General features: G+C 51.8%; 1 protein-coding gene across 4 annotated transcripts; it reads left to right on the top strand.

Annotated features, from left to right (window-relative positions):
- The first annotated feature begins 1,188 nt into the window (after positions 1 to 1,188).
- Positions 1,189 to 26,319, top strand: Ctbp1 (C-terminal binding protein 1). 4 transcript variants are annotated; one of them, XM_057772469.1, is made up of 10 exons: positions 1,195 to 1,448; positions 6,574 to 6,766; positions 9,073 to 9,227; positions 14,383 to 14,527; positions 16,545 to 16,751; positions 22,955 to 23,169; positions 23,522 to 23,652; positions 24,307 to 24,434; positions 24,802 to 24,919; positions 25,366 to 26,319. In XM_057772469.1, exons 2-10 carry the CDS (start codon positions 6,760 to 6,762, stop codon positions 25,550 to 25,552), a joined length of 1,293 nt encoding a protein of 430 aa, XP_057628452.1. In that variant the 5' UTR covers positions 1,195 to 1,448; positions 6,574 to 6,759; the 3' UTR covers positions 25,553 to 26,319. The 4 variants fall into 4 exon arrangements, with proteins under 4 accessions (XP_057628451.1, XP_057628450.1, XP_057628452.1 ...); XM_057772470.1 differs by lacking the exon at positions 1,195 to 1,448 and adding an exon at positions 2,059 to 2,149; XM_057772468.1 differs by lacking the exon at positions 6,574 to 6,766 and having other exon boundaries at positions 1,189 to 1,448; positions 25,369 to 26,319.
- Positions 26,320 to 26,604: the final 285 nt, after the last annotated feature.

Here is a 26,604-nt window from a genome sequence, read left to right as displayed (position 1 = left end):
AACCCCCTGTCCATTTCTACATCTCTACCCAGCAGCTCTCCAAATACTCAGGAGCAGAGCCCTGGCTGGCAGATACTATCCCTGGAGTAGGAGAAGAATACCCTAGGCATGAAGAGTATTATAGTTCCCATACTATGGGAGAAGCAGTACTACAGCAGACACAAGGGTCCAAGTCCGTGTGATGGTGACAAGAAGCCTGGGCTTCCTCTAATGCAATGAGAGGCCCTTCGGGGTTTTAAACAAGCCCTGATACAATCCCTCACAGTGATGGAGCGATGTGGTGGCCCTGGTCGCACTGGGCAAGAAAAAGGAGAATTTGGGCAGGCTGAGAAGAAATGGAAGGTGTCAGGCTGCCATGGAGTTGCCATGCTAGGATGGAAGAACTGGGAGGAGCCCTTTGGACGATCTCTAGGGAGTTACCTGCAGCCTAAGAAAAGTGGAGCGGAGTAGGAGAGGCAGTCCGGGATGGGGATGGGGCTATGGGAAGGTGTATGTCTGCTGGCCTTCCCCCGGCGCTTCGTCTATTTAGGAAGTACCGTAGCGGGTTTGGTAACTCCACCTGTTAGATCCTTTTCTCCATCCATGTCTGCTAAGGGATCGAATTTGTTCTGTAAACAGACTCCCAGACCCTTGATATCTGCCACTGGATCTGCCCACCTTTCTCAAAGATCTGATTTTCAAAACACGTTGGTAAGATGGCCTTCGGCACCCTCCAGTTTGTGCTGTTTTTGTGATTTTTCTTTTTTTCTTTTCTTTTTTGAACAGCTAAGTGGTATCACTTGCTTGACAGTCCCAGCAACAGCCAGCCTCCTACCCAGATCACCTTCCCCGGCTAGGGCGCTGTCCAGCTTCTGGGTCCGCGGCCCTAGCTCCAGCCGTACTCAGGCCGGATGCGTCCCTTCCGCTGTCCACTTGAGGCCGCGGCGACCAGCCCGGTAGCGCCCCACGCGGATGGGCTGCTCCACCACGCGGGCTCAGGCCCGGGTCACCGCGCCAAGGAGTGGCAGAGGCGCAGTCCCGGGTACGCGCAAGGGAGGGGAGGCCTGGGGCGGGAACAGCTGGGGGCGTGTCCAGGAAGGGGATCCAGCGTGGGAGGGGCGCGAGGGGTGGGGGCGAGCGCCGGGCCGGCGGGCAGCGCGGCCCCTGAGCCGCCCGCGTACGTCCAGCGCGCCGCCTTGCCGGCAAACAGCAGACCAACCGAGGCCCCGCCCGCGCGCGCGCGCCGCGTATCCCCGCCCGCTCGTCGGTCGGAGCGCGGCTGGCGGCGCGGTGGCGGCTCGGCACGGCGGCGGCCGGGCGCAGGCGGCCGGGCGGAGCAGCAGACTGCGCCGAAGCCGCCCCAGGCGCAGGGCTCACGGCGGCGGAGAACGCCGGACTCATCGGGGCCCGCGGCCACCCGCGCCTTTCAATGGGCAGCTCGCACTTGCTCAACAAGGGCCTGCCGCTCGGTAAGGCCGCGCGCGCGCATTTCCGGCTGCGGGCGGGGGGCGGGGGCGGGGCGGCCGGGCGCGCGCGGCGCTGGCTTTGTGTGCGAGTGCGCGTGCGCGGTCGGTGAGCGCGCTGGGAGGGGGAAGGGGGCGCCCCCCCCGTGTGGCCACGGGGAGGGGCGCATGCGCGAACTCCTGCACTTGAGTGCGCGTCCCTATAGTCCCCTGCCCGCCCGCGACCCGTGCAGGTGACAAAGGGGCCTGTGGTGTTATGACCCAGGCTGTGACCGAGCTGGACCTGCCTTCCTGGCTCGCGGCCCCGCGAGGCTCCTTCCCCGTGGATACCCGGCTGGCACCGAGGTGTTCCCGGAGTGACGAGCCTGCGGATCCTCCCTGGGCCTCGGGTTGGCGGATCCGAGAGCGGGCAGTTCTCTAGAGGTGGCACTGAGGGAACATGGGTGGCATACACGCCCATCACGGCTCTAGGTGACTTAGTGATGCTCAGCTTGGCCCCTGGCCTTGGACCATATAAGTTTTTTATTCATTTGTGAAAGTCCTTAAACCACAGGGGTTCTGCCGGTGGAGGGCAGTCCTTCCTTGGTGGTGCTAGCTGGCCGCGCAGCCTGGCGCACGCGCAGTGGGGCCGACCCCACCTTCGGGCGGGGCGGCCCAGAGGTTGCGGAGCCCAGAGGAGCTGTTGCCCACCATCCGAGCACCCCATGGTATCCCTCTCTTTGACTCTTCTACCTTACTAATGAAAGGGTCTGGGCCCATCTCTGCCCTCACAAGGACACTGCCCTCTTCCTCATAGCCTGAAAGACAGTAGAGGAAGAATCCTTGCAGTGTGTGCTGCCAGCAGGAAATACGGAACTGTGGGCAGGAGGGAGGCGCCCTGTGGTGGCCTACTGCACCTCTTATCAGACAAGGCCAAGTCGCAGATCCTGTGGGCCTGTTTCAGGGTGTGACAGGATAAGGGCCTCCAGGCCTGCCCTCATCCTGGGCTGGTGGTGGGTACTCCTCCCAAGACGGCACCATTTCAGAGCTGTCACTCCCCGGAGGCGTGCGTGTGTGTGTATGGGTGTATATTTGTGGAAAACTGTTCTGCACCCAAAATCATAGGGTCATAGGCCAGAATTTCCCGTGGGTGGGGAGGGTAGGCCTAGCCCATTGCCTTCCAGAAATCAGGAAGACAGCCTTCATCCTGGTCTTGCCTGTCGAACCTTTTCTGGCCCAGGGCCTTGACCCTTGTCCTAATGAGTTTGGGATTGGCCAGGACAAATTTGCCTCCTAGGAAGAAAAAGGGATGTTTAGTTGGTATTCAGAAAGGTGGGCCTTGTGAGCCAGGGTGTCAGTAAGGTGACACCGAGCAGTTTTTCCCCAGGTAGTATGTGTGTCCTCACTGTTTCTGCTCTGTCATTTCCAGAATCAGAGTGTGTGTGCTCATTAGGAAGAGGAGTGTGCAGGATGCCACCTAGTGTAGTTGGCATGCAGGGCCTCAGGCCCAATGCTTGAGAGTGGGGCCAACATCTTTGAATCCTGGGGCAACATGATCTTTGGAAGATTGATGTCTGTGGACATGACTATGAGCCCTGACTCATGTGTGATCTCTCTGCGTTTCATCTGCAACGTGGGGTAACAGCTGTGGGATGTGCCAAGTTCAGGGACAGCCTCGTGGGTAGTGTGGGGTGATACCATTCTCCGGAACTGTGTGTTTCCTTGTCTTACTATTTAGGCTGGCAGCTGTGGTTTGAGGCTGCCCTTCCTCTGCTCTGGAGCTTGCTCAGGCATGGTCCTGCTGTGTGTGTCCGCTGGCATCCACAGACGTCTTAGGGCACCGTGCCATGCTACTTGTACGTAATGTGGACTGGAGAACTTGGTGGGGCCTCAGTGATACCCTGTTCTTGCTCTGACCTCTTACCTCTCTTCTGTCACCTGTGGCCTGTAGTTGAGTTTCAGCTGTGTGCTTAGCCTCTCTCCAGATGGTCCCCAGGCAGGGCTTCAGGTAGGATCAGGTCTTTGGCCCCCAGCCTTTCAACAGCCCACTGTCCTGCCTGCCTTTTGAACTAGAGTGGTGCGTGCCCTGCAGTGTGACCTGGCAAGAGGCTTCTGCAAACATTCATCTTCAGAACTAGGTACCGCTGAGGACCCTCTTGGGGCAGAACCGGCCATGTTACCTGGTGGCCCTGTGGCTCCTTGGCATGGCGTGTGAAGCGGAAATGTCCCGAGGCTCTGCTCCGTGGCAGTACCTTTACACTAGTTCTCATCCTGCTGGTGGCAGGAAAGACTTGGCCGGCATGGTGCTGGGCAGGGTGGCCTGCCTCCGGGTCCTGGGGTGTAAGCTGATGCATAAGAGAAGTAGCAGCATATATTGGGTTGGTTGTGTGTCCAGCATGCCACTTGAAAGTCTACCAGCACCAGTGTCTGCATCTGTATCCTCACAGTCCTGTGGGGTAGACGTACGCAGTCTCCGTAGTCTCTGAGCAGTCCTGCAGCAGCTGCAGCACCTTCTCCCTCAGGCGCTGAGGGCTAAGGCCACAGACACGTACCGTCCTTCCAGAGCCCTTCTGTGGACTGTGGGGTGGCACCTTCAGAAGACATGACCATTTCCTATAAAGTTTTATAGTATGGCCTCTTGTCAGCCTTTCCTGACTTAACTGCTGTGAAGTCCTTGGTCTTTTCATGACCTCTAGTTAGCATCAGACCTGTGTTCTATAGGCAGTGTAGGAGCTTGAAGAATTTTAGACAGGGCTGCACTGCCTGCGTGATTCAAGGAAAAAAAAATCTACCAGGCTTGGAGTGATATTGTATGGGCCAGGGGTGTGGGTTTTGTAGCCCACAGGAAGGAATAGATAGTGGGGACCCAGAAAGATCTCTACCCCTCCCAGGCATTGCCGTCCCTTCTGTTAGTTCTGTATGGCTGTGGTGCTCTTCCTGCCACTGTCTCCAGTGGAGATACACACAGGGCTGCTTTGTCCAGAGACAAGTCTCCAGTGGAGCCTTCTTTAGGTCTCATGACTTCTGTGTCCTCTACAAAGCCAGACGTCCCTACAGCACTGGAAAGATAAGAAGGGCATGGAGGGAGGCAGCCCCTAATAATCTGGAACATCACACACGACCCATGCTCTTCCAGTGAGGATAGTGTTCCCAACTGACTTTGAAATGGGCAGGTGTTCTCAGGGGTCAAGACCTGCAGTATCTGTTGTAACACACATAGGCAGACAGACACACAGACACACAAAATTGACCAATGTTACTGAAAATGAATAATCTTGGTGGCAAATCCATGCTTCTTATCATGGTTTCTATTTTGTGCCTCCCTGATGTGTGGTGTAAGTCACAGCTGGCTGTGAGCACTCCTGTTTCTCACAGTCACCTTCCCTCCGAGCCATCCCATTGTCCTGCTGTGCTTTACCCTTGCCTTTGGCAGTGCCTGCCTTACTCCATGTTGCTCTTACTTTTCAGCTCTGTTCTTGCCAGACAGTAGGCACTTCCAGCGTCTGCCTCCACCTGATCTGAGTGGCCAGGCTCTGTCCTCTGGCCTTCAGAATTGGGTAGGGACCAGCCCATAGGACAGCTTTGTTCCCAGAGAGGGCTGCTGGGGAGTAGAGCTGGCCTTGTACCTCAGAAGAATCTGTGCCTAGAGGTAGGAGGAGACTCTGCGCCCCCCCCCCACATTGCTGCAGAATTCCTTCCCAGAGTACCTTTAAAGAGGATGGGGGTGTGCTGGGTGGTGGTGGCATACACCTTTAATTCCAGCCCTTGGGAGGCAGAGGCAGGCGGGTCTTAGTGAGTTCAAGTCCAGCCTGGTCTACAAGAGTTAGTTCCAGGACAGATAGGGCTGTTACACAGAGAAATCCTGTCTGGGGAAGGGGGAGCAGAGAGGATGGGGTGGCTGAAGGATAGGAGGGATCTGATCCTAGTTGAGAAGTGCTGGCCATTCCGGGAGGATTTTTGTTGGTTAGTTCTTTGAGACATGGTCCCTGAGCCCCCATGGCTCAGATGGCTGCTGCTTTTGCTATTGCAGATGACAGTGGCTCATGCAAGGGACACACTCCTTGCCACAAATCTGTCAGAGCTCCCAGCATTATGACTTCAGGTTCTTTGCTTCTGCAGTGGCACCTTAGCGCCCTCTACTGGGAAAGGCTATCATGGCATGGACTAAGGGAAAGATTGGGCCTGTGGCAGGTGCCTGGCACTGGCAGGACTGTGACTCAAGGGCATTGTTGCTGCTTTACTGACTGGTTCCGCATTGTCTGTGCTGCTCCTCAAGGCTGGGCTCTTCCGGAAGGAGCTATTCCTCAAATACACTGGGTGCTGGGTTCTGAAGCCCCACCTGCCTTGGATTGTGGCCACGTGTGGGCTTTCTGGATGAGCTTCCAGAGTCTGGGCTGACAAGTGCTCTTGTCTCTTGTGATGTTGAAGGGTGTCAAGGCCAGGCTCTATCCTAGCCAGCCTGATGTTCACCTAAGCTGAGGGTTGGTCCCTGTGTGGATGCTAGGGACAGGGACCAGGGCTTTGGCTGCTTAGTGACACACTTCAGAGGTTGGGCTTTTGTGCTCACCTGTAATACCCTAAGTTTCTGGGCTACAGGCCTGCCATTATGTGTTTGGGTGTCATGGCCTACATTTCCAGAGCATCTGGGCAGCACTTGTAGGTGAATCATTCCTGGTGCAGGGACACTTTGAGCATGGACATACAGGAAGTTGGGTAGAGTGCTAGAAAGCCAGCACCTGGCAAGCTTGCCTGAAAGCCTTGTTAAAAGATCCATGTTGGGACAGTGTTAGGAAATGTAAACATGAAGGGGAGCGTCCCAGGAAAGCTGGTAGCCCCTTTCTGCAGTTTCAAGGCCCTGTACCTGATGTTGGCTGCTTTTACCTTCCACTGTGGAGAATGGGCTGAGCAGAAGTCTGTTGGGGCAGCCAACTGCAGAGTGGTTCCTAGGTCCACATAGATGACTTGGGGGCTTGCCCCAGCCTGGAATCACGAACTCAGAGTGAGAGCCTTGCTGTCCAGTTGGTCTTCTGCAGCTGCAGCTGCCCAGGGCTAAGGATGCAGCACACAGCTTCACTCCGTGGAGCTTCCTGGAGTCTGAGTTTTAGCCGGCCGTTGATGGCATTTTAACTTGTCTCTTGTGTTTGATTTTTAGTAAGACTTTGAACCCGACGCAGGCTTCAGTGGCTGCTGTGGAGCAGAAGCCTGAGAGCTTTGGTTGGAGACAATAAGACGTGGGATGAGGCTCCGTGACAGAACGCGGTTCGGCCTGGGGATTCTGAAGACAAAAAGCTTTGGACAGGCGAATTCATGGTCGTGGAAACCCTGCCCCAATTAAGCAATGTCAGGTTGGTAGGGGTTGCCAAGTGAAGCCATCTCTGCAAAGGAACTACAGGAGGGACATGGGCTGCACTGCATAAGCTAGGCAGGCTGAGGACTATGGGATGCCTGAAGATGTGCTTGGTGTTTGCAGGCTGCCTTGGTCAGCGGTCCTCAGCTGCTGTGCTAGGGGTTGGCTTCTGTCAGAAAGTGTCCCGAGGGTAAGGAAGTGGGTGCTGAAGCCAGGTCTTCCCTGAAGGAGCTTGAGGGTCGATTCTGAGGTTGTGCATGTCCCAATGCAGACCTGAGATCCTGAGGTAGGCTCAGCAGGGGTTTCTTGTCTTTTCTGTCATATGTCTGGGAAAGGCTCTTAAATGAGTTCAGCCCTGGACTAGTGTTCCTGTGTAGCAGGGGTCCAGTTACTAGATCTGTCTGCCTCCTGCATAGGTTTGTCTGGGAGGACCCTAGCTGGAGCAGCTATGTGAATGAAGAGGAGGCACCGGTGACAAGCCCACTGGGTTTTAGAGGGCTTGGTCTTTTGTCCTCCCACATGAATCTTTGGGTATCTTACCCATCTTTTAGACCCAAGTCTAGCCATACCCACATCCATAGGTCCTCCCTAAGGAGTTGTTTATAGGGTGAAAGAGTAGAGTTTCCATCAGCTGAGCGGGTCCTCAATGAGATATAGACTTCCTAGGCAGTAGGTTTAGGCTGTGTTCTGAGGACTTGCTTTGTAGCCTTTGAGGATTTGTGGACATGGGCATTGCTCACCGTATTCTTACAGAATGTGGTGTTCAGGCTGGGGGATGAGAAAGGGAGATGTTTATCAACACTTCTCAAATAGCAGTAAGTCCATCACCTCTACAGAAAGTAATACTTTTATGTGAGAAAAGCCATTTTGCAAGTCCAAGTTGAAGGACAGGTGAATTGTTGCTGTTTGTCCACCACTGCTGTCTGGTGACAGGGGTAGCTAAGGATGTGATCCATAGGGGTCAAGGAAGGGAGTATGCAAATGCCAAGCCTGTGACCTTTAAGTCTGGGTTCATCAGGTCTCGGCACCTTTCCTTTTACTGCTTATGAAGTCATGGAGAGGTAGAGCTGTGTCTTTTTTATAGGCACATTGATACTGGGGAAGGGCTGTGTATAGCAACACCTCTGTTCCACAGCTGGAGTCCTTGGGCTTAATGTTGTCTAGAAGGCAGCTCCAGCCCTGCTGTACATGGATGTGACAGTTCCTAGGACATTGTCTTTCTGTGACTTGGGCTCTCTGAGGCACATCGTTGGCACTGGCAGCTTGGGGTAGCCTCTGCACCTGGAGGCAGGAAGAGTGACTGTGAACTCCATAGGCTGCTGCTCGCCAGCAGCTGTTGCAGGGCTGCCTCTGGCCTGCTCAGTGGGAGACTGTATGGTGACATATTTCTTGTCCTCCACTCCCGACTGTGCCTTCTCCATGGTCCGTTCTCCTGGCCAACTCTTCAGGAGGCCCTGGGGCCAGACAAGGCCCTGCCTGGTGCTGCGTGCTACTGTGGAGCTAACTTTTGGTCACCATGAGGTGTCTGCTGCCCTGCCCAAGGTGGCCAGACAGTACCTGGGACTACTGTGTCGGCTGTGTACATGTGAAGCCCCTGGAACTGCACTTGGCCCCAAGTGGGGTCTAGTCTAGGGTGTGTTGGGAGCAAGCTGATGCCGTATCTGTGAAGGCTTTGGTGTAACTAGGAAACAAACTCAGGGCCTTACATCCACTGGGCAAGTGCTCTTCTGTGTTGCACTCCAGGCCTAAGGTTCTTTCTCACTTTGATCTGGGAGGTGGGTTCTACAAGTGGGGTAGCCTTTTTTTACTGTCTCAGATTTCTGGCCTTTGAAATCTATCACTAGGAATGATATCAGGTTGGGTCACATGCTAAAATCCCTGTGGTTTCTCTCTGGGGTTCTGGGGTTCTGGGCTTAAAGTCAAATAGTGACTTTAAGTAGCAAAAAGTGACCAGGCTCTTTCCAGAATCCCATCCTTTTGTGACCTGTACATTTCTGTGTTGACAAGATAGCCTACGGCTCCCAGTTCTCTTGTTCCCCACAGCCCCACTAGGGTCTGCAAGGATCTCAGGTCGTGTACTCTTGAGGGATTGATGGTCTGAGTCCACTCAGTCATCAGTGAGCTATCACAAACTCCATTTCCTTCTTCACAGTGTTAATTTGCATTTTACAAAGTTCCATGTAACCAGATGCTGAGTACAGCAAGTTCTCAGGGCTGATCTCTTCAGCTCTAGTGGGTAGCACAGTCCTCAGGTCACAGATTAGAGCTGCTGAGGGCATTAAGTGGTCTGCTCCTTTCTTGCAGGCGTCCGACCTCCCATCATGAACGGGCCCATGCACCCCCGGCCCTTGGTGGCGCTGCTGGATGGCCGGGACTGCACAGTGGAGATGCCTATCCTGAAGGATGTGGCCACAGTGGCCTTCTGTGATGCACAGTCTACACAGGAGATCCATGAGAAGGTAGGGTCACAAATTGGCCAAGTTTCATGGGGGAGTAGGGGTGCTCCACCTCAGGCTGCAGTCTGAGTCAGCACACAACACTCGTCATGCTCCTGGGCCTCTGGCCACACTAGGTCTAAGTACCACCTAGTCTTGTGTGACCTGTCGCTGTGCCTGGCCTTGGCAGACGGTAGGGATGGGCTTACTCTGTATTTTCTTGGTTTCTTACATCACAGCCAGTTCATTAGAAGAAGTGGAACTATGGGCTTCTGCCAGTGATTATGCTGGATGCTACCTGCAATACAGAAAGTCACAATATCTTCATCCACAGTACCTGCCTAGAGCTTGTTGTCGGGTGTTAGTAGCTCTAAGCAGCTTCTGTGATTGATGTTTACTTACTTCTGTTGAGTTCCTCTGTTACCTGGAGTATGCTCACCTGGTTTCTGCTTGTGTCCTAGCCAAGTCAGACTTCACACTGGAGACAGCTTGAAAGCATTTTTTACAGCAAACCTAAAAGGCCTTCAGGGGTAGAACCAGTCAGGGATTTTGCCACGAGGGACCTGGCATCTGCTCTTGTAGATGGTCTTGTTGACTAGCCTGGAGATTTGCTCCCCTGGGAGGAGTGGTGAGCTCTGTTCTCGGTGGTACCATGGCCTTGAAAGGTGGGCCTCTTGGCCCACTGCAGGTATTGTCTCAGACCCAGAGGGCAGTGATACCCATATCTGAACAAACCTTCACCTAGCTTAGTATCCAGCCTTGTAAGCCTGCCAGGCATGGCATTAGCATACAGTGGACCTACAGCCCTGCTCCTCAGTGGCTACGGAGTCATCTGGGACAGTCCTTCCAGCCTGGCCTCAGTGTGTGTCTGTAGTCTCTGGGAACTTGTCACTCCACACAGATACTCAGATACAAGGAGGTAAGGCTGAGAGCTTCTCATCAGCAGGAGCCTTAGTCTGATTGTGGGGTGGGCTGCCTTCAGCCAAGAGACAGTGCCATAGTGAGGGTCTTGTAGTAGGTATGGGGGAAGCAATAGAAAAAACAGAGGACATAATAGTAGGCAGGAAGAGACCGATCAGAAGACCTGATTCTGATGTGTTGTGAGGAGAGTGGGGAATGGGAGGAGAATGGAGCGAGGAGTGGGCAAGTTAACAGAACCTAGAACTCAGAGGGAAGGAGCGAGGAGTGGGCAAGTTAACAGAACCTAGAACTCAGAAGGAACTAGATGCCAGTGGTGGAAGATTCCCCCGAACAGTAGGAAACAGTGTGTCAGTGAGGCACAGCCCTGGCAGTTTGTGCACTCTGTATCCTTACACAACCTTTCATCGTTCTCCCAGCCGTGCTTGGGCTGAGTCCTTGCAGACATGACATGCGTTCTCACTGTCATCTCTACCTGAAGGTATGGCAGCTTGATTCACAGTAGCCCAAACTGGGCAACCACCCAGTGCCCTTGGGTGATACAGCTGTGCAGATTGTATCCTACCTCAGATCCTGCCTGGCTCAGGAATGGGATGACCCACAGGCACACAGCACCTTGGGCGCATATCACTGAGGGAAGTCACCTTCCCTCTTTCTGCTGGCTGGAAATTGGATATGATGGCTGAAGCCTTGGGTAGGTACCGTGTACCATAAGAGGGAAGCCATATACTGGGAATGGCACAGTCACAAGACAGGGATCATGTGCCCAAATGACTATGAAGATGTAACCAAACACATGGGACACCTGTCTCTAGGTGTGGAGAGGAAGTAACTGTCTTACGTATCATTGCCACGTGGGAACTGTCCTTTCAGAACAAGAAGTCGTCACAACTGGCTGTGTGTCACTGTCTACATTGCAGATGAGAATGTTACACTAGGAAGGAAGAACGTGATGAAGAAAACTTCCCAGAGACCCTGGCTCTTCTGCCATGGACCCAGGAGGACTCTGAGAGGGGCTAGGAGATGCCCACTAGGTGTGGGAAAGTCACTTGTGGCAGGAATTTCAGAACACCCCTGGCTGGGTGCCGTACAACTTCTCAGTCACATGACCTTCAGCCCAGGGCTGCATGTGCCAAGGAGGAACCCAGGGACACTGCTCCTAGCATGTGCTGAGTGAGGACTTAGGGCAACAGGAAGTCCCCACTGGAGATATGAGAATGACACTCATGGGTGCAGAACATCCCAGGCCAGAGGACGGCCCTTACAATTAAGATGTACAAGGAGCAAGTGGGCAGAAGTGTCTCGGGTGGCCAGCAGGCTGCTAATGCACTGACCTTGGGCTCGTGTTGCAGACACACTTGGAACCAGGACAAAGGTTGAGAGGAGGGGGTTTCACTGTGTGCAGGAGTTCATTGCTATGGGTCAACAGGTCCCCCTTTGAGAGTATGCTGAGATTCTGAGACCCATTGTTAGTGCCTTGATGGGACAGAGCAGAAGACCCAGGGATGGGTGTGGCCTTCAGGTATATGGACAAAGTGCTGGTAAACCAGTTACAGGCTGGGATGGTGTTTCGGTTGGAAGAGCAGAGGGGGTTCTTTTCTTATACACAAAAGACATACTGCTTTAGAAAGGAGTCTGTGGGCATGCTCAAATGACTCAGAGGAAAGTAAACTGTGGGAAAATTTCAGTGAGGTCAAGTGGGCACTGCTCTTTGTGCCCTGGCCCCAGGGTACATGTAAGACCTTCAGGCCTTCCCAGTCAGCAGGAAAAGGAAATCTTTGCAGAAAGCTGGTCAGAGAAGAACTGCTTATATAAACTACTTCAGCAAGCCTCTCTGTGGCCCCCTGAAAACCCACAGTTCACCACCAGGGGGCCAGGTGATCAATCACTGGCACAGTAGAAAGCCTGGATATCACTTCCCTCTGTGGAGAAGAACAGCTGCAAAGCTACCTGGTGTCTGTCGAGTTGGATAGTGTGCAGAGGTTTCAGCCACTGTCTGCTCTGCCTGTATGTGCCTTACGTCAGCAGAAAAATGTCAGGCATGATGGTGAGGTGGGAGGAGCTACAGTGTCACATGCTAGCTGTTCTGTGCACACCAGGCGATAAAACCATCCAGTGTTTTCTCCGAGGGAAGTTAGCACAGTGAGCCCACTGTTGCCCTGACCACGAAACCTCACTGTGGTTGGAGCGTGAGCTCCATTCAGAACGTGCTACCACTGGTACACTCATGGCCCGTTTGTACCAGTCACTCATCATATGCTCTGCCTGCCATGAACATCTAGGGCCCATGTCGTTCCCGGTCTGGTATTGAGGACACCAAGTTAGTCAGATCACTAACATGGTCACACAGCTGGTGAATGGGGACATGTGAGTGGCTGCTTGCAGAGAGGACTCTTGGAGACAGGCCTAGCAGCAGCCTTCCCAGACTTCCCTGGAAACACTAAAGGGAGTGTAGGAGAGGGACGGGGTTGGGGGTAGACCTGTGGCCAACAGAACAGCTGTTGGTGGTGACCGGGGCTGTAGAACTGTGTCTGGTTCACCCACTACCTAGCAAGCCCACTCCTAGTATGCTTTTGTTCTGCAGCCAAGTAACTTCAAACCAAGATAACAAACAAACAAACAAACAAAAAACCAAACAAACAAAAGAAAAAAACATGAAAAAATTTCACAGAGAAATATAAGGTAGATTGTACCCAGGAAGGCAAATTCAAGCACAAGCAGTGGGTGGAGAGTAGGCTGTGGTTTATTTGTAGAAAGCTCAGTGGTGACATGAGGAAGTCCGTTGGCAGTTGAACAACAGGGTCTAGAGCCTCAGAAGACCCTCCACTTGTAGGAACTTAGCTCAAGGACACAAGCACACTGGCTTCTGGAAGACTTAGTGCTGGCAACAGTCAGTGCAGTGAAAGGTCAGATGCTTTGATCTCGCCTTTCTCTGTTGGCATATTTGCGGTACATTGAAAACATGCTTTTGAAAGACATTACTCTCATGGTTAAGTACTAAGGGTAAGAATAAGAAACCAGTTGGCTGTTCACACACACGTTGACATACAACATAGGCCTGTAGGCTATGGTTCTGTCCTGTCCACAGCCAACCCTTTTCAAACATAATGAGGGACCCATGTTAAATCTGTCTCTAACTACAGACTCATTCTAATACTACCCTGAGATCTGTCACTTTTGGTCTGCACTGCTATACCTGCCATGGGCCTCAGCAAACAATCGTTTGTATGGGGTTGGTCCCCATGTCCCCCAGCCTCACCTGTTCTCCCCAGCTGTTCAGTCCTCCTGTCCTCATGATTGTCCATCTGAAGTCCATATGGCACAATGCTGTCAAGGACTCCCCTAAATCTCCTCACTCCCCACTCCCTGTGCTGTCAGCTGCCCATTCCCCATTCACTCTTTCCCACTTGGGCTCTCCATGACTCTCCACTGGCAAATGGGTACCCATTTTTTCCACACATGTCTAAGTAGTATATGTGACCCTGATTCCCTCAAAACTAAGGGTATCCATCAGTTCTGGCCCTGAGCTTGTGTACTCTAGAGGCCACTCGGCCCAGCATTCCAGACTCTAACCATCTTCCCTCAGCACCTGGCTGTTTCTTCTTCATGTAGTTTAGATGCCCCTGGGCCCAAAATGAGTGGAAAGGCTACTATCTCTGTCCTTGTGTCTCTTTGTGACAGGCGAAGGCCTTTCTGCCTCAGTGACAGTTGTCTGCGTGCTGGGTCATGCACCTGGCTGTGGAGCTTGTGTAACTATGATAGAAGGAGGCTGCATCACCCTTCGCATGTGGAGTAGTCTCCACCCCAGGAAGATACCCTGGCTCCACAGCCAACCAGATCAGCAGGAAGTACCAGTGTAAAAGAGGACAGGTAGTAGAGTTGCTCACAGGATGTGGTGCCCTCTTAGAGGCTGGCCCTACCCAGCCTCTGGATATGTTTGTTACTTGGGTCTTCTATACTCCGTAGAGACTGGTGTGGAGTGGGCTCCATAGTTTTGGGCATGGAGGCTGGTTGCTTGCAGGTACTGCTGCTAGTCTTTGCCCTTGGACACTACCCACAGCCTCTGCTGAGGCTCTACTGTAGCATGCTGCTGTCTGAGACAATTGAGAGAGCACAGCTGCCCCTGCATTGTGCTCCCTGTCTCTTCCCTTGTTCCCTCTGCCTCCCATGCCTCTCATTTGGAGGCTGGCTGCTCAGCCTTTTTGGGTACATTTGGTGGTCCCTAGGAGCTTAGTAAGCAGCCTGTTTTCCCTCAATGCAGGTACTGAATGAGGCTGTGGGCGCCCTGATGTACCACACCATCACACTGACCAGAGAAGATCTGGAGAAATTCAAAGCTCTCAGAATCATCGTCCGAATTGGCAGCGGGTTTGACAACATTGACATCAAGTCAGCTGGGGATCTAGGTAGGAGCTCTGAAGTCCCCGTTTGCATTGACCAAGATGTCTCACTTAACATTCAGGCTCTATTGGGCAATCAGTAGAGCCGGGACTGCTCCTTGAATTGAAGGTGACTTGGGCTGTGGGTAGTGCAGGCTGTGGTGGCAGCACAGATGTAGCTGTGACTCCCTGTGCTGCCACCAGCCTACCAGACCCGAGGGATTGGGTTGAAACAGGGCCAGTCAGGGAGTCATTGCTGTCTTCCTAAGACGGCAGAAAATGAAATGTGTGCTGAAACCATGCATGTATACATATGAAGCAACGTGTGCTCAAAGTGGACACCTGTACACAAGTCTATTATATTGAAACAGCATAACCATACTTTGCCATTCTAGAGTAGCTTGTGTTCTGTGCTAGTGGCCCACTGACAAAGCAAGGCTGCCCTCTACAGTGTGCTGTTGACATCACTCTGCTGCTCTGCCCCTTATAGCTACAGAGGAGGCAGGAGCTAACCTGTCCGAGAACCACAGGGCAACTGAGGACTGCAGTAGTGTGGTGGGAAAGTCAGTCTTGTTCTGTTGGCTCATGTTGCCCTGGAAAGCCACGGGGGCTGAAACCTTGGTGACTGGTCTGCCCATTCCTGGACAAGGTCCCACCGTAGTCCCTAGAATTCACAGGCTCCTCTTTTCAGCTAGGGATGGCCTAATGCTGGGCCAAGTTTGGTTCCTTTAGACCCAGCTGTGGAAAGTGGGGCAGGTCTTACCATCTATACCTTCTTGGGGGATCAGTTTTGTTTCTGTATCTCAAGGCTACATGCTATTGCTCCCTGTATCCTTGTTTTATTTCAAGGGAGTCATTTCTGGAGGGTGCATGGGTCCTGTCTTGATTCCTCTTTGTGGTGTCAGATACCTTTAATTTATAGGATAGTTTCCAAAACAATCCTGTCCTCACACTTCAGTGGGAAGTATGGGCAGAAGCATCCTGCTGGGATGGGAAGTAGAGTTGGAACTAAGGCCACTGTGGAGGATCAGCTCATGCCTGGGATGATGGGTCCTCCTTGGGGACAAGGGCTAAGGGCAGCCCAAGGCAGCATAGACCATCAGTTTACTGCCTGGACATGGGCCCTTGGGTAAATTGGGAGACCATGGCTAGGGGAGAGAAAGCTCCATCTGACTTGCTCCCAGAATCATGGAGCCATGTAGCCAGGGCATGCTTGGCCTGGGAAGCCCCAGGGAACTAGAAGGTGTGATTTGTGTAGTGTCAATAGGGAGGGGCCAGCCAGCCCCAGGATGTACCTTGGCTCTGGCCCTTTGCTAGTAGAGTCATGGCTGCTCAGGAAGGTTGTGTGTCCCATGATCCAGATGGGGAAGAATTAGGCATTAGTAGCATTGGCTTCTTTTCAACCACCTGCCTGCCCAGATAACTCAGGCTGGAAATGATCAAGACAGCATTTGCCTGTCCCCTGTCCTGTTTGCTTGGTAGCTGCCACATCAGTGTTCTGCAAGAGTGGGTGTAGGTGGAGACTGCTCGTTCATTCCCAAATAATCAGACCCGAAATAATTACATAGAAACTATTAATTACAACACTACTTGGACAATAGCTAAGGCTTCTTATTAACTAACTCTTAAATCTTAAATTAACCCATTACTATTATTTTATATTTTACCGTGAGGGTTGTGGTTTACCGGTAAGGTTCAGGGGCGTCAGTCTTCTTTGGCAGCTACATGGCATTTCCCTTACTCTGCCTTCTTTCTCCCAACATTCAGTTTGGTTTTCCTGCCTAGCTCTATTCTGCCATGCCACAGGCCAAAGCAGCTTCTTTATTAACCAGTGATAATAAAACATTGACAACATACAGAGGGGAATCCCATACATCATGCGGGACAGCCCAATGACATGTAGTCTCCTAGGTGGTTGTGGGGCATGTTTTCTGACATGTTACTGCTGAAGCACCACCCTGAGGGTATGCTCTGACAGCAGCACCTCTGACTGTGGATGACAGAGGCTGTGGGCCTGGAACATGTGCCTTCACATATCTTGTAGGCATCGCAGTGTGCAATGTGCCTGCAGCATCTGTGGAAGAGACAGCAGACTCCACCCTGTGCCACATCCTGAACCTGTACCGACGAACTACCTGGCTGCATCAAGCACTTCGGGAAGGCACTCGGGTCCAGAGTGTAGAGCAGATTCGAGAGGTGGCTTCAGGAGCTGCCAGGATCCGTGGAGAGACCTTGGGCATCATTGGACTAGGTGCGTGGCCACTGTGACTCAGCACAAATAGTCTTTGCCCATCTGCCACCCTCCTACTCCATAAAGACCCTTGACTTGCTGGCTGTGTTGAGGGCATAGATTAGTCCTGGGCAGGGCTAGAGAAGCTAGGCTGTGTCTTTCACAGGTATCTCCTCACATCCATGGAGGTCATGTAAGAGCACAAGTGAACATTACGTATTGGTGATAACATGTGCCACATGTGGATCAAACAGACATGGTGTCCACATGGACACAGATACGTGCATACTCTATATAAACATGGTTACATACACACTCATTCCCCACAGCTCTGGAGTAGCCTGTTTCTGCCCTGCTAAGATAGTAGTTGGTTCCTATGCTCCCTGGCTTGTTCTCAGAGCCGTCACCTTTTTGTGGGTATCTGTCTGTTATGTGTACCACAGAGATGGCAAAGTAAGTTGTGCTAGAGTTCCACCTTTGAGGGCTCTCTTGTCACCCTTGCCTACCTTTGGTTGACCCTGGCTGCGCTGTATTCCTGTCTCAACCCTGCTGCCAGCAACAAGAGATGGGGGAAGTGTGTGTAGGTCACCTCAGTTCCAGAAGGAGGCGGGCCTGGGATATGGTTGTTGGTGTCCAAATGGACATGCACAGCAGGGCTATTTGGTGCTCTATGACACTGTATGCCACCACCACCCCCATCCAGTGTATAGGACAAGATAGCACCTCCTACCTCAGGGTCCTAGCGCCAAGATGTGTTGAAGGGTGAAAGAAAGATAAGCGTGGGGGGAGTGAGGGGGTGAAGGGTGTCACTGGGCAGGTCTGGGTGGTTAGGGCAGCCCCACCCTCAGGTCTTGTCCCCCAGCAGTCTGTTTGGTCTTTCCTTATTAGAGTGGCTCTGCCTCTGCTTTTGTCACTCATGTTTGGAGACTGAGCCATGTGTCCCTTTTGTGCCCTGTTTGTCCAGTGTATCACATGTCTGCTACTGACTACCTACTGGCCTACACTGCTGTCCTCTCTACTGTGTCAAGTTGTCCCCTGTAGCCAGCCCAGAGCTCCCTAGAGCTCAGGATACATGGATGGTAACATGTATCCCATGTGGATAATGTAGATTACAGAGAGAGACAGGGCTATACATATGAGCATACTGTGTATGAGTGTACAGTCTACACAAGCAAGGAGGGTGAATTTTGTCCCCTCGGGGTACAACAAGGGCTCCTGAGTTGTTGCACCCTCTACCTTAAGGACCTCCTATTTGTATGTAATTGCTGTCTACTCACTACAGAACAGGTCTGAGGCTGTGGCCTCCCTCTGGAAGGGAGATGGGTATGTGCCCCTAGTGAACATGTATCTCTGCTCTTCTCTTCTATAACCTGTTGAGTCTACCTCTGTGTGGAATATGGTGGTGAGTTCTTGGCTCATCAGTGAGGGTACACAGGCAATGTGGCCTGTAACTTTTGCTTTTATAATGAACATGCCAACTAATTTCCTATGGCTGTTGGCCTCTCCATCCATAGGCTTCTGCCTCTCTCCTTCTTGTCCTCTTATAACTGAAACAAACTTTGCTCCTTTCACAGAGTATGGAATGTATTTCGGTGTGGGACAGCCCTGTACTGTTTCCAGCTAGCCCTTCCTGCCTGTTGTCTCTGCGTTCCCTCTGGCGCAGCTTGCTAGGTTCCTCAGTCCAGCTGAAATGAACCCACAGGGAAGGGCCCTGGGTCTGTGCTCCTTCGCTTCTACACACGTCTGTCCTGCTCAGGACTCTTACTGTTGAGCAGGATTCTGTTGATCTGTTTAGACAACTGCTGTGAGCAAGTTTAGACATGTCTCTTTGTGCATGGGACTCTTTTCTTTGATTTAAGCAGAAGTGAAGTGACTTTACAGATCTGGCAGAAGGCCACCATGGCATCCTTCAAGCAGGTGTGTGGCTTTGGCACTTGTCAGCTGGCTAATTGGAGTTTTGAACTTTGCTGACAGTAATGTCAGCACTAGTGCTGCCCCTTGTGTTTTTATTTGCACCTCTCCGACAGCTAAAGTGTCTGAGTGCCTTTCTTGCCGGAATGCCTGGCCGTTAGAGAACCTTTCACCTGTGTTCTGAAGTATGGTGCCCGTCATGTTCTCTTTGGTTTGTCTTGGTGTGGATCTGCAAGATTCCATCTGTGTTCTATCTCAGGGCCTCATCAGACAAGTATATTGACACCCTGGTGCCCACTTAGTATCTGTGTTGAGGACAGATTCTGGTTCTGAAGAAATCCCGTTTATGACTTGTAAGTTGTTTCCTGTGTCTTAAGTAGTCTCTGTCTGCTTCAGCTTTTAACCAAAAGAAAAGCATGAGGAGTCTGCTTTCTAGAAACTTCATAGTTCGGATTTTACAGGTCTCAGACCACCTGGATCATACACTTTGCTCAGTGCTGAGTATACTATGCCAGAAACATAGGCAAATAAGTTTGTGTCTTTCCACAATAACAATAAATTCTCAGGGCTCAGTGGTTTTAGTGGCAACAATTTGCTACATAATTCTCTCTCTATAATCTGGCTAAGGTGAATACAGGATTTTTTGTTTGCTTGGTTTTTGTTTTGCTAGACAGTGTTTCTTTGTGTAGCACTGGCTGTTCTGTAACTCACTTTGTAGACCAGGCTGGTCTTGAACTCACTGAAATGTGCCTGCCTCTGTCCCCTAAGTGAGGAGATTAAAGTCATGTGGCACAACTGCCCAGCTTGTCACTCTTTTTTTTTTTTTAATTTATTTTACATACCAACCAGTTTCCCCTCCCTCCGGACCTCCTGTCCCCTCCCCTTTTCCATCTACCCCTGTCCCCATCAGCTCCTCCTCCGTCTCCATTCAGAAAGAACAAGATTCCCATGGGCTTGCACAAAGCATGGCACATCAAGTTGAAGCAGGCCCAAGACTGTCCCTGTGGGTCGAGGTGGGGCCAGGTAATCCAGCATGGGAAACAGGTTACCAAAAACCAGCTAAGCACCTGGAGAGGTCCTGCTCTCACTGTGAGAAGCCTTTCTGAGAGACCAAACTACACAACTGTCACACACATGCAGAGGGCCTATGTCAGTTTCATGCAGGCTCCCTGACTGTTGGTCCAGCTGGACTCACTCAGTCTTAGAAGTAGAAGCTCTCAGCAGGGACAGCCTACATCTCTTGGCAGTTTGCTCCTGGTGGTTTTCTTTGGCTTTCTTTACTCTTTTGGCTGAAAGCGTTGCACATTCTTCAGTCTCCTCCTAGTTTTTCTTAGTGAGCTGGTTTTTTTTAGAGCCATGTGTTGGTGTTTGTGTTGCAGGACACATGGAGTAACAAGATGCTGAGTCTTGGGGGCTTTGGTCCTGAGCTACTTCTTTGTTTCGTTGCTCTCTAAAAATATTATGGCAGATGTCTTAGTTACTTTTCTACGGCTGTGACAAAACACCATGACCAAGGCAACTTGTAAGATGAAGTCTTTAATTTGAAGGCTCATGGTTCTAGAAGGTTGCGTCCATGACCATTATGGTAATGAACATGGTAACAGGCAGGCAGACATAGTGCTAGAGAAGTAGTTGAGAGCTTACATTTGATTCATAAACACAAGGCAGAGAAAGAGAGAGAGAGAGAGAGAGAGAGAGAGAGAGAGAGAGAGAGAGAGAGAACGAGAGAACACAGCTAGGTATGAGCATGATAACTGGGAGTGGTGTGGACTTTTGAAATCTCAAAGCCCCACCTTCAGTGATATACCTCCTCCAACAAGGCCACACCTCCTAATCCTTCCCAAACAGTTCTACCAACTGTGGACCAAACATTCAAATACATGAGCCTATGGGAGCCATCATTCAAACCACCATAGCAGATCTCATCTTCTTTAGAGAGATTGAAAAGTTTTGGATTTTAGCTCTTTTGCTTCCTAACTTCCAAGTAGTATCTGTCAGTTCAGAAATACCCTTCTCCCCTCTCCTCCCCTCCCCTTCCTTCTCCTCCCCTCCCCTTCCTTCTCCTCCCCTCCCCTCCCCTCCCTTCTCCTCCCCTCCCCTTCTCTCTCTCTCTTTTATAATAATCAAGTTGAGAATGCTCCAATTGGCATCCACAGTGTATCCTTGAACAAAGTTGTGTTTCCTCTTTCCAATTCTCTTTGATCTATAACAGTGTCCCTTACTCAGTAGCAGGCACACATTGCTGTGGGTCAAGAGACCTTACTTTTTGGTGAAACCTTGTTTGTCATTCATTTCTTTTCTTTTCCTTTTTTTGGTGATGGTGTTGCAAGACAGTGTTTCTCTGTGTTGTTCTGGTTGTCCAGGAACTTGCTCTATAGACCAGGTTGACCCTGAACGCACAGAAGTCTGCCTGTCTCTGCCTCCCAAATGCCAGGACTAAAGGCGTGCGCCACCACACCTAGCCATGTCATTCACTTCTGATAGTTCTTCTTTAGAATCAGCTCACTGGTTTGTTTTTTGTTTAGTCCTTGAGTGTTTTGGGACACTGGCCTCTGAAAATCACACACATGTCCTCAAGACATACGTCACCCTATTATTTCATGTTTTGATTTCTTTAGCAGCATTCTGTAGTGATCAATACATAACATTTGCACAGAGCTTGTTCAGCTTGTTAATGTACTTCCCCCATGTTGGTGGTAGAACCTAGGCGTCACGCCTCTAACCAGGTGTTTGGTATGACGACTGTTATAATTTATGTGTTCTTATTCCCTGTGGTGTTCAGAAACACACTTGGTCTTTGCACTTCCTAGAATTCTGGTTTGCAGGTTCTCCGGGCATTTCCCAGCACCCTGCTCTCTCCTTTAGCATGTTTCACTTGCTCCCACTCTTTGTTCTTGTCCTTTTGGCATTAGTGATGACCAGTGCTTTATAGGCTAGACCACAGTGGGGTAGAGCTCCGTCCTTTATTGTGGTCTGTATGGTTATCTGGCCTGTTAATGTTACCATACAGCTTTCTTTAACTAAACGTTGCTATGGCACATCTTTTCGCTGCTTTCCCAAACTCGATTGTGCCTTTTGTTCTTTAAAAGGCTTTCTAAAAATTCAGTTTCCCTTCTGCTTTAATTAGTGTCATTTCTGTTGGCCATTGTTCTGTCTTTGGTGTCAGACCTTCTGATGGGCTCTTTACTGCAGGTACAGCTTTTCCAGTTCAAAATGTGTGTCCAGGTCTTTTGTAGAGGACAGTTTCTCTGCTGGAGTTCATTGTCCTCTCAAATTTATCACATGTGCCTATGACACAAGTTCTCAGTAGCGATCAGAAGTCCTTCCAGCTAATCCCACCATCTGGGTTGTCTGTGGATCTGCCTGTTTTTCTTTATTCTGTTATAATTTCTGTGGTACTCTCTTTAAAGTTGTGCCCATGTCCTGCCAGTATGTCCGACTCCTCAATGCTCTCTTCCTGGCAGGTATTGATGGATACTGCAGGAGAGACTATGTCCCTAGCATTCTGCTACTGGCAGCCTGTGCTGTCTGTGCTCCCTCTGTATCCAGCATCCCCGCATTCCATGACCGTTAGGCTGTGGCTCCCATTCCAGAGCCAGGCCTGTCTCAGAGGGCATAGGGTGTACATCTGTGGAGTTGTGCCAGAAAGATGGCAGATGTACTGTGTGCAGTGTACCCTCTTTATTGCTAGGTTCTTGGTTTTTTTTTTCCTTTCAAGATTTATTTCTGTGTGTGTGTGTGTGTGTGTGTGTGTGTGTGTGTGTGTGTGTGTGTGTGTAGGGGGTATGTTCATGTGAGTGCAGGTGCCTACAGAGGCCAGAGGTTGGAGTTAAAGGTGGTCTTGAGCTCCTTACATGGATGTTGAGAACAGAGCTCAGCTCCTCTGCAAGAGCAGCAGGCCCTCCTAACCGCTGGGCCCTCCCATCAGTCCTGTGCTGCTGGAGTCGACGGTATATGAATCTCTAGGAAGAGTGTTGTCCAGAATGGTCCCCACATATACGGTTTGTGATCAGAATTGAGATTCCAAGGACGTCTGATAAGTGACCCAGTGACCAAGCTGATTATGTATTGGCTTTCCAGAGCAGTGGGTAGAACTGATCAATGGCAGGCTGCTGGAGGGTGGCAGCTAGCTCCCATCCCTTGATTGTGGTGCCTGGGAGCAGGCACCTTGGCTGAGTGATCGTGATGGAGGCCTCAGGGATCTGGTAAAACTTTGACAGACTGGCAAAGTTGTGTTTGAGGCCCTTGAATCCCGGCTGTGAGGCGGCTTCAAGGCCTCAGGATGCATGTCTCATTTCATCTTGACTCTGTAGGTCGTGTGGGCCAGGCGGTGGCACTGCGGGCAAAGGCTTTTGGCTTCAACGTCCTCTTCTACGACCCGTACCTGTCTGATGGCATCGAGCGGGCCTTGGGGCTGCAGCGTGTGAGCACACTGCAGGACCTGCTCTTCCACAGTGACTGCGTGACCCTGCATTGCGGCCTCAATGAGCACAACCACCACCTCATCAATGACTTCACTGTCAAGCAGGTGCGCTGCGGCGTCCTCCACCCTCCTCCCTTCTCCTCCAGAGCGATGTTGTCCCTTCCCTCCAGTGTGGCTCCCACTCTTCCCTCAGGATGTACCCCCTCTTCCCCAGGAGGCAGTGAACCTTTGGTCAAGACAGCAACAGCATTAGATACCTGGGTCTGTCTTATTCCATTGATACTCCAGGGTGTACCTGCTGGTACCACTGCCCACCCTGGCCCAGACTCTCTCCCAGAACTGATCTGTAGTAGGCCAGCTCCAGGTGGGTGGGAAGTGATATTTGCTGTGGGTATGCCACTCCAGTTAGAAGCTCCAGTGTCAGTCACTCACATGGTCATCCTGTCTGTCTTCTCAGATGAGACAAGGAGCCTTCCTGGTGAACACGGCCCGTGGTGGCCTGGTGGATGAGAAGGCTCTGGCCCAGGCCCTGAAGGAAGGGCGGATCCGAGGCGCAGCGCTGGACGTGCATGAATCAGAGCCCTTCAGGTGCCCCCTGAGCCCCAAGATGGACTATGCCCACCAGCCTGCTGACTAGGATTTGGAGGCTGTCCTTCAGCTCTGGCCTTTTGCTGGCTGGGTTAGGGGAGGGTTTACTCTCTGTTCTCAGGTGGGAACAAGAACCTCAAGATTCTATCTCACCTTGGCCACAGTTATGGGGTAGGCTTAGGACTTGACTTGTTTCTCAATTTGTCTCTTGATGTCTGTGATGGTCCCATAGTCACCAACCTCTGGAGACTATGGGGCCAGGGCTAGTTTAGCTTAGCATGTAGTCTTTAGTCCTGTTGGGGCAGACTTTCTGGGGCTTCAGCAGTTGACAAAGCCTATCTTGGGGTAACCAATTGAGTGATTAGCCATTCGAAGAGCTAGTAGTAAGAGTCTGTGTCTGAGAGCCCACAGTCCTAGGGTTTGTTCTGCTGGGCAGGGCTGTGTAATACCCCATCATGGCTCCTCCCCTAAGGCTTGGAAGACCCTCTACCCTTATTGTTAAGACCTTGGGGTAGGTTTGAAAGTCCTGCAGCTCCACATTCACAGATGCCTGGGATCAGGTCAGGGGCCCTCAGATGTCAGGACTGGCTACCTTCTGCACCTCCCCAGACATGGGTGCTCAGACCTCTCTGACTGGGTATGTGCTGTCCTCAGCTTTAGCCAGGGACCCTTAAAGGATGCACCCAACCTCATCTGCACCCCTCATGCTGCATGGTACAGTGAGCAGGCCTCCATTGAGATGCGAGAGGAGGCAGCCCGGGAAATCCGGCGAGCCATTACAGGTGGGTGGCTTTGCTCTCAGACTGACAAGTCTGTTTTATGCCAGTTCAGGGGAGGTGGCACTTGGTTGTCTCTTACTGGGCATCCCTTGGGGTGAAGTTGGGTAGCACATGTATCATTTTCATGCATGAAGACCTGCCAGACTGAGTGCTGTCAGCTGCTTGTGAGCTGAGGGCGCATGTGCAAGGCTGGGGTCTCCAAGTTGGGAGCTGAGATGTTAGGTGGACAGAGCCCTGTGGTGTTCACAGGGAGTAATCCAGGGCTCTGGGGAGAAGGGTGACTGTGTGCCTGCCTCCTGGCCTCTGCAGAGGCAGCAGTTTTAACCCACATTGCTGTCGTCTCTCTCTGGTGTACCTCCCAACCTCCCAGGCCGGATCCCAGATAGCTTGAAAAACTGTGTCAACAAGGACCACCTGACAGCTGCCACCCACTGGGCCAGCATGGACCCTGCTGTGGTGCACCCTGAACTCAATGGGGCTGCCTACAGGTGAGCAGGCAGGGGCAAAGGACAGCCTCCAGGACAGTGAGGCTTAAACCTGGACCTTGGCTGTAGGTAATGTAGTGGGCTGTGATATGGCTGGTAATACCCTTATGTAGGCCCCTGTGACTGGAGAGGATTGAGCTGGATGGTGCAGTCCACTTCCCTGAGCTTTTTGGAAGGATATCAAGAGGCTTGGCCTTAGGAACCTCCTAGACAGGAGTACTGGGCAGAACTACTGTTGGGGCAGAGAATAGTAAGGAGACAGGAAATGGGGCTTGGGAAAGACTTCATAAGGGAGAAGCCAGGTAGGGATACTGCTCAGCACTCGCCAAGTGTTCACTGTTCCCAATCTTTCTGGACCTCAGGGGTCACTGATGCCCCATTCAAAAAGGGCTGTGTGTAGCAGGTGGGTGCTCCATAGATGACCTCACATGTCTGCCCTCCTCTCCCAGCAGGTACCCTCCAGGTGTGGTGAGTGTGGCCCCTACTGGCATCCCAGCTGCTGTGGAAGGTATTGTTCCCAGCGCCATGTCCCTGTCCCACGGCCTGCCGCCCGTGGCCCACCCACCACACGCTCCTTCTCCTGGCCAGACTGTCAAGCCTGAGGCGGATAGAGACCATACGAGTGACCAGTTGTAGCCTGTGAGGAGCTCTCCAGCCTTGGCGCCTGGTGGAGGGCACCGTGTGCCCTTGGACCCAAGTGTGCAGAAGTGGCATCCAGTGTGGGCCTTGGCGCTCCAGAGACTGACCCGGGCGTGCACCAGGCGGGGCAAGAGGAAGCACGTCCCCAAGTCGATTGTAGTTGTCCCGTCCTGTGGGCTGGCTCACTGTCCTGTGTCCTTTGCGTTCCTCGTTAAGCAAAAGAAGTTAGTAGCTAATTCTATCACGAATGTTCTTGTCTGTGTACAGTTTTTAGAACATTACAAAGGATTTGTTTGCTTAGCTGTCCACAAAAAGAAAACCTGAGGGAGCATTCAGCAAGTCAGTTTGAGGTTATTTTTCCTTTTCTACGTTGGAACGTGCCCGGAATGTGGCCGTCGGCACACTTCTCAGGACAATGAATCCTTCCCGTTTTTCTTTTTATGCCACACAGTGCATTGTTTTTCTACCTGCTTGTCTTATTTTTAGAATAATTTAGAAAAACAACAAAAGCTGTTTTTCCTAATTTTGGCATGAACCCCTTTGTTCCAAATGAAGACGGCATCGCGAGTGGCTCAGAGGAGTGTTTGCAATGCCCAGTGTGCTCAGGACCATCCGTGTCTGTCCTGGGGAGGCAGGGGTTGCAGACCCTTGCCTGTGTGGTGCCGTCCTGCTGATGTGGTAGGCTAGCAATATTTTGGTTAAAATCATGTTTGTGACTGTAACCATTTGTATGAATTATTTTAAAGAAATAAAGACCCCAGAAAGAGCAAGCGCGCCTGGTACCGCTTTAGTGGCTTCGTCTAGGAGCGCTGTCAGGCCCCTCAGGTCCTGCCTGCCATGACCTCCAGGGCCTGGCTTGGCTTCTGTGGAACAGGCAGGCAGTCCTGGGGAGACCCAGAAGAGGGCAGCAGCAAGTTGGGCTGCAGTCCCCACTGTCTTCAGGGAACAAAGGGCCCTGAGTTGGGGAGGCCACCCTAACTTGCAGGGGGGACTGGTTGGGGGTTGCACAGCTCTGACCACTTCTTCTGCCTGGCAGCACTTGTCCTGAC

Source organism: Chionomys nivalis, chromosome 6, assembly GCF_950005125.1.
Source record: "Chionomys nivalis chromosome 6, mChiNiv1.1, whole genome shotgun sequence".
Lineage (NCBI taxonomy): Eukaryota > Metazoa > Chordata > Mammalia > Rodentia > Cricetidae > Chionomys > Chionomys nivalis.
This window is presented reverse-complemented; position numbering and strand designations above follow the sequence as displayed.

Excerpts from the sequence above, each read along its gene's own strand:
- Ctbp1 (XM_057772467.1), top strand. The coding sequence starts at position 1,409 with ATGGGCAGCTCGCACTTGCTCAACAAGGGCCTGCCGCTCG. Across the intron at positions 14,528-16,544 it reads CAAGTCAGCTGGGGATCTAG|GCATCGCAGTGTGCAATGTG; the intron begins GTAGGAGCTCTG and ends CATATCTTGTAG. Across the intron at positions 24,435-24,801 it reads AATCCGGCGAGCCATTACAG|GCCGGATCCCAGATAGCTTG; the intron begins GTGGGTGGCTTT and ends CCAACCTCCCAG.